The sequence below is a fragment of the Cricetulus griseus genome, chromosome 7 (assembly GCF_003668045.3).
Source record: "Cricetulus griseus strain 17A/GY chromosome 7, alternate assembly CriGri-PICRH-1.0, whole genome shotgun sequence".
In the NCBI taxonomy this organism is placed as follows: Eukaryota; Metazoa; Chordata; class Mammalia; order Rodentia; family Cricetidae; genus Cricetulus; species Cricetulus griseus.
The window spans coordinates 122,239,208-122,249,522 of NC_048600.1; the positions used below are offsets into that span (position 1 = coordinate 122,239,208).

A 10,315-nucleotide genomic window follows, 5' to 3' on the forward strand; every position below is an offset into this window, starting at 1 on the left:
TTTTTAAAGATTGTATTTATTTATTATATATACAACTTTCAGCTTCCATGTATATCTGCACACCAGAAGAGGGCACCAGATCTCATAATGGATGGTTGTGAGCCACCATGTGGTTGCTGGGAATTGAACTCAGGACCTCTGGAAGAGCAGTCAGTGCTCTTAACCTCTGAGCCATCTCTCCAGCCCCTAGGAAATGAATTTTTATGTGAAATTTGATTTAAAATTTCTTTTACTAGTAGAGAGTGGGCCAAGAAAAACTAACCCAGTTTCAAGTTAGGACCAACAAGTCTTAACCTTGTAGTGTTTTTTGTGTGTTCCATGAGATCCTGTATTGTATTTGTAGAGAGACTAAGCTGCATGGCTCTGATAATAAGACAACAGAAGCAAAATTCAGGGTAATAAAGTGACCTATTCTGAAAGGAGACTGGATGTCTGTCTGCCTGCTTCTGTTTCCTTCCTTCCTTCATTTCTTTTTTTTTTTATTTTTATTTTTTGAGTCAAGGTTTCTTCTTGTAGTCCTGGGATTTGATCTGTAGGCCACACTAGTCTTGAACTCACAGAGATCTGCTTGCCTATGCCTCCCGGGTTCTGGGATTAAAGGTGTGAGCCACCACAGCCCAGCATGAGAATCTATCTTTGAGTCAGAGTTCTTTGTGCAGTAAAGGAGTGATTATTGAGCCACTGAATTCTTTCCACTATTGAGGAAATTGGGACCTGGGGAATTTTGGGAACTTGTCCAAATCACTCATACAGGGTTAAAGAAAGAACTCTGATTCCCTTCTTTTCCTTCACACCAGCATTAGAAAACTAGAAGATGTGAGCACCTCTGAGCTTGTTAAGAAAAAGTAGTTAGGGGCAGCCTTCTCCCAGCACTAATGCCATCCTTGGTTCACACACACTCTTGGAGGAGGATGCCAAATGCCAGGCACCCAGCACTGGACACCAACAGCGGGACCATCACAAGCCCCAGGCCCCCAGTACAGAACCACTGCCATGTGTCCATGTCCTTCATGAGTAAACTGCAGATTATAAACATTTTGTATTTATTTATTTTATTTATTTATTTTTGAGATCAGAAGAAGAGTTTTTGCTGTGGTTTTTCTATTTAAAAGCTACTGACAAAATTTTATAGAACTCTAGAGGTGTCAACAGCAGTATCTTGAATTCAAGGTCAGCATAGGCTACATGGCAAGATCTTGTCAAGAGTGACAAGGCAGAGCAGGAGAGGAAGAAGCAAATTGCCCCATCTCTCCAGTCCCAACATACGCTTTTTGATTATAGACAATTTTAGGCACAATATGTTTTCCACAGTAATAACATTGTATGTATTATGTCCTTGATTATATGTGTAGGTATGTGCATACGAATGCAGGTGTCCACAGAGGCTGGAAGAGGGGGGTATCAGATCCCCTGAAGCTGGAGTTACAGGTGATTGTGAGCCACTGGATGTGGCTGCTGACTGCTGGGTATAGGTGCTGGGGACCAAGTGTAGGGCCTCTGGAAGAATAGTATGCACTCTGAACTGTTTAAAGAATTTGTAGTTCTAAAAATGGCATGATTTCTTCTCTTCCTCCTCCTCTTCTTCTTTTCTCCTTTTTTTCTCCCCTTCTCTCTTCTTCCTCTGGGTCTCACTGGATAGCCCAAGCTTGATTAGAACTTACCCTGTAAGGAAGGCTGGCCTCAAACTCACGGCAGTTTCCCAGCTTCAGCCCTTCTAGTGCTAGGCTTATAGGCTAGAGTTGCCTACAGTGTTGCAGAGTGAGTTACCTTTGCCCATATTTTAAGGAGTTCATATACAGCTGAGCTAACAGTCTCATACATCTTTGAATTAAGATGCGCTATAGAATTAAGATCTTTTTAATGACAGCAAGGTAAGGCCAACCACATACAATGACCACAGCTTTGTTCATGAAAACACTGAATAATGTAACCATGTATGATAAAAGACTAAAGACCCTGATGTAAACATGAGTTGGGCTTTGCTATTGTGTGAGGATTGTGCCACATTTTCAAGAACAAAGGTTAAAGAATGCCTTGCAGGTCAAGGTTGTCGGCTCTGACTTTCCAATCTGCCACTTCAGCTTAGAATTTACTAGCACAACTATTTTTCATATGTGGCAGTGATGGCAAATAATTATATTTGACAATGTAGTATTTTAGGTTTAGGTATACCTGGAGTCCTTACATTTCTTTCCTAATTCTATGTGGAAAAATAATATTCCAGATTTTATTGTTGTAATTGGCACTGAATAATGACATTTTATTTATTTATTCCTTTTGAGGTGGTGTTGGAGAAAGGGTCTCAGGTATCCCAGGCTTACATTAAGCTGCTGGTTATTGTGGACTCCTGATCCTCCGGTGTGGGTCATCACTTCCAGCTTAAATGTCCTTTTCTGAGCATTCTTTGTTTATGCTGAGTAAATTCCTAGGGACAGACCAAAGGCCATTAAAGGTTTTATGGGGCATAATGTTCCTGACTTTCTAAGAGTTTTGCACCGATTTGTAATGTGTACTGTTTTCTGTAAACCCTCTCAAACAATAGGGTGGTGCAAGTATTTATTTGGAAGGGAAGGAAGGATGCTGCTTCAGATAATACTCATGTACTCATGGGGAGGGTATTCTGACTTTCAACTAATGCTTTCTGTGTAGTTGAATTTGTAGTGTTGATATGGACGTGGTTTTCTTTTCATTTTTTGGTTTTGCTTTATTCTTTGAGGCAGGACTGAAATAACCCAGGCTGACTTTGCGTCGTAATGTGACTGAGGATCACCTTGACCTGGTCCTCAGGCCACCTCCATGTCCCAAGTGCCACCAGTCGGCTTCTTTTGTTGTCTAGATTCTCTCTTGAAGAATGACTCAGTGTTTCACCTGTGTGGAGAGGAGGAGCCAGGGGAGCTTAGCAGTTAAAGATGTTTAACTCCGCCCAAAGGATCTCTGTGGTATAATTGGAAAGGTACAGAAAACTGTGAACTCACAGCCGTTTGTCTAGCATTGTTATTAAAGCTTCCAGGCTGTAACCCACTCCTGTAATGGCAGCACTCAGGAGGCCTAGTAGTTCTGCTGTGAGTTCAAAGCCAGCCGTGGTTATTCAGTGAAACCCTGGAGGGGCAGGAAAGGGAAGGGGAGGGAGGAAGAAATATTACAACTATTCCTTAAAAAATGAAATCCTGTCAGGTGGTGGTGGTGGTGGTGGTGGTGGTGGTGGTGGTGGTGGTGGTGGTGACCCACACCTTTAATCCCAGCACTTGGGAGGCAGAGGCAGGCAGGTTTCAGTGAGTTCAAGGCCAGCCTGGTTTACAAAGCAAGTTCCAGGACAACCAGGACTGTTACATAGAGAAACCCTGCCTGAAGAAGAAGAGAGAGGATGGAAGGAAGGAAAATGAAAACTGTGTTTAAAAGATAGTACTTAGAAATACTGTCCATGCCACCGGACATGGTGGCACACACCCTTCACTCAGAAGGCAGAGGCAGGCAGATCTCTGTATGTTCAAGGCCAGCCTGGTCTACAGAGTGAATTCCAGGGCAGCCAGGACTATACAGAGAAACCCTGTCTTGAAAACAATGGGGAAAATTAAAAGCGTTCTCAGGGCTAGAGAGATGGCACAGCAGTTAAGCTTGCTCACCACACAGTCACAAGGACAATTGTGTTTGTATTCCAGCATCCACGTAACAAGGCGCCAGCTCTGAGCAAGGCAGAGACAGGGCATCTGGGCCATGCTGGCTACCAGCCTAACTTAGAAAATGTAAGCCTTGGTGTAGGGAGAGAGCCTGCCTCAAAAAGAACTAGACAGAGGAATACCCTCTTCTGACTTCTGTTTAGGATCACATGTATATGCATCTGTACACACATGTACAGATAAAGTCATAGACACAAGCTTCTATTTAGTGCGTGCGTGCCATGCGTGCGTGCATGTGCTTAGTTCCTGCAGGTCAGGAACCAGTGGCACAATCCTTGTTCTTTACTCTGAAATATTGATTTTATAGCAATTTCATTTTACCAGGTCCTTGAATGCAAGTTGCTATGTGTTTCCATTTAGAAATAGCAAGGAGAAACAGTTAAGTGACAATTATAAGTGACACATCTATATTTATGCTCAGGTCCCCATTTGTGTTCAGTTCAGCTGTAGAAATCTCCTTAAAACTGACAGGTACCTTCTGGAGGATTGTGTCTCAAAGCAAATATTCAACTGCCCCCCCCCCCCGCCATGTGTTTTGTGGGGGGGTAGGGGGGATTCTAAACCTGCAGACAACACAGGTTGCTCAAGGGGATGGATGCTACCCAGTTTGCATGGGAAAACTTGGGGCTGAAATGATGGCTCAGCACTGGCTGCTCTTCCAGAGGACCCAGGTTTGATTTCCAGCATCCCACCAGGCAGCTCACAACCATCTGTACCTCAGGTAAAGAGCAGCAGATCGACATGTGAGCCTCAGTCCATACTGGTTGTGTTCTTCATCGGCCTGTTTTGTGGCCAGAAGTGTATGTGGGTGTGACACACAGCCCCCCAGCCCTGACTGCTTACCCTGAAGACTGCTCTAGAGTGAACAGTAAAATGGTTACTTGTGTTCAGGCTTCACTTTGAGCGTCTTTCTGATGAATAGGTATTGAAACAGAAACTGGACTATCGCCTCAAGAAACTGAAGGGTGACGAGGGGTATTTCCAGCTGCTTCAGCCACTCTCTTCAGGCCATGCCGCTTTTGCCTAAAGGAATGACTGGCATTTGGATACTTGGCCGCCTCACTGTTTCAAGGAAAACGGCCTAGGTTTTTGTTGCTGGTGGTACAAAGCTGGAGCTTTCAGCTGAGTATTAGAATATAGGAAAACCCGAATCTGCCACTGTGCCACAGCCTCCCACAAACTTGTGATAAGATTGCCGTAATTGTTGGCATAGGGTTTTAAATGCTGTAGAATAAAACATGGGTTTTGAAAGCTTTACAAAACTTAGTGATCTGCTGTGTTCCAAATGTCCAGTGTTAGGTGCTACTCACCTGTGGCCAGGCGAAGACCCATTCAGAGTGCAGGACAGACAGTGCCTTCAGTGTGGCAGAACCTGAGAAGCTCTTTGCTAGGGTTTCTAGGCCTACAGGGACCCAGCCTTCAGGAAAGCAAGCCTACCAAATTTGGTGTCATAACAAAAATCTCTACAGTGACCTTAAAACTTTCGCAGTGACAATTTTTGTAGTGCTAGGCATAGTTTTCCTTTCTTTCAGTCAGGCTAACCTATTGTCACAGGTCAAGTGTGCCTTGCTGTCATCCTTACCAAATGTGGTAGCCTATTGTGGGCTTCTTATTGGCTGTTTGTGTGTTTGTTTATTGTAGCACTGAGGACTGGTCCAAGGCCTTGTGCATGGCAGACCAGCACGACTCAGCTATACTTCAGTGCATTAGAAGTGCTTTAAAGTTAATGTTTGTCAAAGTCTTGCTTGCTTGCTTTCTCCCTCCCTCCCTCCCTCCCTCCCTCCCTCCCTCCCTTCCTTCCTTTGTTAGAGACAAGAGTCTCCCATATGTATCCTTACACTTGGTTCTCCTCCTGCTTCACCTTCCCTGAGTGTGACTAAGGAGAGTGTGTTTGAACCAAGTGTACAGCCCCACAGTACAGCATAAACTGTGTAGCATCTAGGCCCTTGTAACTTTGTTTTCTTCTTGTTTTCAGGGTGAGTCTGTGAAGTATTTCCTGGATAACTTGGATAAACTTGGAGTACCAGTAAGTTTCAAAACAATGGTCATTGAGACTTGGAAGCAGTGATTGGGATAGCTTTGGGGGCAGCTTGTTAGGAAAGTTAGAGGAAATGCTAAGCAGCCTGCCTTCTCCTGTTCTTCTAGTGGCAGCGGCCTGATTCATCCTTTTAAAGAGGGTTAATAGCTGCGAACACTGACAGATTTCTTAGTTGTTTTTTTTTTTTTCAACATGAAAGAGATTTGTGTTTGAAAATGAGATTGCCCATTATCTATTATTTTTCAATGCTGTTGGGGTTTCTGTAACAGAAATAGAGCAGGACTCCTTTGTATTAGAGTCAGGGAAGTGAGTGGGGCTCTATCTCCAGGCCTGCTGAAGAGACTGAGGTAAGAGAGAGTTGCCCTTGGAAGGGGACTCTTTTATCTTCCCAGTGTTTACTAGAGCCTGTGACTCAGCTGGGCTGAGGCCTGCTCATGGCTTCCCTGTACCCATGGCAAGCAAAGAGCGAGAGCTACTGTCTGTCTGCTCTCTCTATTGGCGAACACCCAAGAGTGGTTGGAATTAAGGTTTTCACTGCTTAGAGCTATTGCCCTAGAAGTAATTTGTTAGTCATGGAATCTGTGCTGTTGCCTCTGCTGCCTCTTAGATCTCTGTTGGGTTCAATGCACTCTGGGCTCTGAGGCTTCAGTGTTAGTGTGCTGATGAAAAAGCCCAGAACCGAGCCGGGCATTGGTGGTGTACGCCTTTAATCCCAGCACTCGGGAGGCAGAGGCAGGTGGATCTCTGTGAGTTTGAGACCAGCCTGGTCTACAAGAGCTAGTTCCAGGCCAACCTCCAAAGCCACAGAGAAACCCTGTCTCGAAAAACCAAAAAAAAAAAAAGAAAGAAAAGAAAAGAAAAGCCCAGAACTGACCTGCTGCTGGGAAGACGGTAAGCACCGAGTACTCGGGGCACTGGGACTGAACTTTTCTCCTTAGCAGGATCATTTTCACATTTTCCTTATCTTTCTCTAATTGAATTTGCCTGCTGGTGTATTGGAACACATCTAGAATTCTAGACTCAGAAAGCTGAGGCAGGTAGATCATAAGTTTCAGGCCAGCCTGTCTTAAAAAACAAAACTAAGTTTTTAATTGCATTTGTTTGCCTTTAAAGGAGTATTTTTTTTTTAACGTGCTTTCCCCCACAGATACAAGTATCTCCCAGAACTTGAGTTCTTTATGACTTACTTTGTACACCTAATACATGAACTGGAGAAAAGCATTAGGGGACTAGTGGGCGGGCGGGTTATATTTGCACGTAAGCACATGCTGGTGGAGGGGCCTAGGGCTAGTGTTGTGTGTCTTCCTTGGTTGTTTCTTACCTTGTTTGAGACAGGGTCTGTCTCCCTGAACTTGGAGCTCACCATTTGTCTAGACTAGCTGATGACAGCCCAGGGACCCTCCTGTCCCCATCTCTCCAGCTCTGGGATGGAAGTGCTGCTCTGTTAACACCCACCTTTTGATGTGGGTGCTGGGGATCCAAACTCAGGGCCTCGGGCTTCGACTGTGTGCATACACTTTACTGACTGAGCTCACCTCCGCAGCCCTAAACATTTTTTTAAGTTACTTATTTTTATTTTGTGTGTATGAGCTCTTGTCTGTGTGTGTATGAGTACTTACCTGGTACCCCAGGAGCCCAGAAAAGGATGTTGGTTCCCCTGGAACTGTAGTTACATCTGCCATGTGAGTGCTGGGAATTAACCCATGCCCTCCTCATACCCTAGACCAGCTCTCATTTGTTGTTGTTGTTGTTGTTGTTTGTTTTCTTGAGACCAGGTCTCATTACCTGGCCTTGGAAACTGCTTTGTAGACCAGACTGGCCTCAGACTCACTGAGATCTGCTTGTGCCTGCCTCCCACATTGAAGGAATGCACCATCATGCCTAGCTAATGATTTTTTTTTTAAAGAGTGCTTTCTTACAGTCTAAACAGAGCTAACTTGATGTGCTTTTCTGTTTTTCAGTTAGTTCTTTCTCAAAACACATCATTCATATGCATCCCCTTTTCATTGTTGCTGGGGTTTTGTTGATTGTTGGGTAGTATTTTGAGGCTAGGTCTCTTGTAGCTCAGGCTAGACTTGAACTTACTATGTAGTCAAAGATGACCTTGAACTCTTCCTGAGCTTTAGTGCTGGCCCAGCAGGCTTGTAAGGCAGCTGTCTGTATCAGCCCTTGCTTCCTTGTTACATGTCTCACAGTTGATAGTTACTTTGTCTTCTACCCATTCTGTTGTGAGGACCACACTTGCCAGCTTGATTGTAAGAGTTAAAGTCCCTGGTGCCTAGTGACAGTACCTGGCACAAAGTATGCAGTCAACAAATAGCTTGTAAATGTAAATAAGTAGTCTAGCCAATCCCGGCTTTTTATAGTAGGTGCGTAAACTGCTGGGCTGAAGAGTCCTGAAGCCATGTAGAGTACAAAGGAGGGCTGTGTAGCCAGTGCGTTGTTGTGAAGGAGAGGAGGCTAAAGCTGCATTCATCACTCATTCTGTGAACTTAGGGCAAGTCGCAGAATCCCATTTGCTTCTCTGCTATTGAAGCTGCAGAACCCTACTATGTGTTGAGCCTTTGGAAAGGCATAAGTTGCAGGCACAGCTTGTAAGTCAGTTTTCCATCCTGCCTTGACTTTTAAAATATTTTGACCATGAAGATAAGTATTAAAACTGCTCCTGTTTCAGTATTGCCAAAGAGCCATGTGACTTATGGAAAAGTACTAGCCTGAGAAAGAAGAACCATCAGGGCACGGAAGGAAGTGTGCCACTGAGTGCAGTTGCTCTTTCCTGCAACCAGCAGCTGCCTTTGTTCAGGATCTTGTTTCTGTGCTCACAAGATCTGGAAAGCCTGACATGGTGGCAGGATCTGCAATCGTGGCACTGTAAGACTAAGACAGGAGAATTGTCAACAAATTCCAGGACAGCATCACAGGACTGTCTTACACATGAGAGTGAACACACATGCCTGTGTTCACACACTCACACACTCGTGCGTGCATGAATGTATAATCCTAGCACTAAGAGGCAGAGGCAGGAGGATCATCACAGTAGCAGTGGGTCACTCTATAGCAGTGGCCACAGGAAGAGTTCAGGAAGAGCTAACATTCTTGGCAGTGATGCACCTCCAAGACAAGTATGCCAGGTGTGAATGCCCTCCAGGTATGAATGTGCTGTTCCTCAGCAGAGGCACTGGGGCTCTGAGTACATTCTTCCTCAGTGAGTAAGAGCTGCTTGAACCGTTGCCTGGAAACAGACTAGCTTATGGTCTAAAATGTGATTGTTAATCACTCGAGCTAGGTAAAGTGTTTTCCACATGGATGAGAGTGTGGAGCTTATTCAGCCTCATGAACGAGATGTGTATAATGAAGAAGCATTTGTAACGGGTTAAAGAGGAGGTCAGAACCAGGCACAGGAAGTGAGCCTCATGAATTATTCACAGATCCCTGTTTTTAGAGGGGCAAGGACCAGCATGGAGATGCATGGGCAGGGAAATCGTTCTAGCTTGACCTAGGAGTGCAGGTGGGTGAAGTCAGCTGGGAGTTCCACCTATGTGTGAGAAGTGCTGCCAGCTGTGGAGCTACACACTTGTAATTCTAGCACCTGGGAGGCTGAGGCAGGAGGATCAAAGAATCGTAAGTTAGAAGCCAGCCTGAGCTACTAGTGAGACCTTGTCTTTTTTTTTTTTTTTTTTTTTTTGAAAATCATTTAATTTGCACATTAAAAATCATTTCATTATTGCTACTTGTGGACTCCTCTAAGTATAAACCCTTTTCTCTTCCAGGATTACATTCCATCACAGCAAGATATTCTGCTTGCCAGGAGACCCACCAAAGGCATCCATGAGTACGACTTTGAAATTAAAAATGTTCCTTTTAAAATGGTTGATGTAGGTGGCCAGAGATCAGAACGGAAACGTTGGTTTGAATGCTTTGACAGTGTGACATCAATACTTTTCCTTGTGTCTTCAAGTGAATTTGACCAGGTGCTTATGGAGGATCGCCTGACCAATCGCCTTACAGAATCTCTGAACATATTTGAGACAATTGTCAATAACCGGGTTTTCAGCAATGTCTCTATAATCCTCTTCTTAAATAAGACAGACTTGCTTGAAGAGAAAGTGCAAGTTGTGAGCATCAAAGACTATTTCCTAGAATTTGAAGGGGACCCACACTGCTTAAGAGACGTCCAAAAGTTTCTGGTGGAATGCTTCCGGGGCAAACGCCGGGACCAGCAGCAGAGGCCGTTGTACCACCACTTCACCACCGCCATCAACACAGAGAACATCCGCCTCGTGTTCCGAGACGTGAAGGACACGATCCTCCACGACAACCTCAAGCAGCTCATGCTCCAGTGATGACAAGACTTGCTATTTGCTGTTTCAATACCTTGTTGTGGTTTTGATTGTCTTCTGTTCGTCCTTTTTTTTTTTTTTTTTTTTTTTTTTTTTTTTTTTTTTAAATAGCAGTTTACAAAAACAGTTAGAAAGATCTCAATTCTGTGTCTAACTTCTTGGAAATCTTAGTCCTTCTGTGGCCTTTAGTTTGTGGCTGAAAGCTGCTGAATTAACACATTGCCAATATCTGCTGGAATTCAGGCTTTGATCAGGTTCAC

The 10,315-nt window shown here is 44.3% G+C and overlaps 1 protein-coding gene across 1 annotated transcript in view; it reads left to right on the forward strand.

The window, feature by feature from the left end:
* Gna13 (G protein subunit alpha 13) overlaps window positions 1-10,058 on the forward strand; it is a 36,528-nt gene extending 26,470 nt beyond the window's left edge. Inside the window, 2 exon segments of the mRNA NM_001244057.1 lie at window positions 5,653-5,703; window positions 9,486-10,058. Coding sequence (NP_001230986.1) covers window positions 5,653-5,703; window positions 9,486-10,058 — 624 coding nt within the window.
* The last annotated feature ends 257 nt before the right edge of the window (window positions 10,059-10,315 follow it).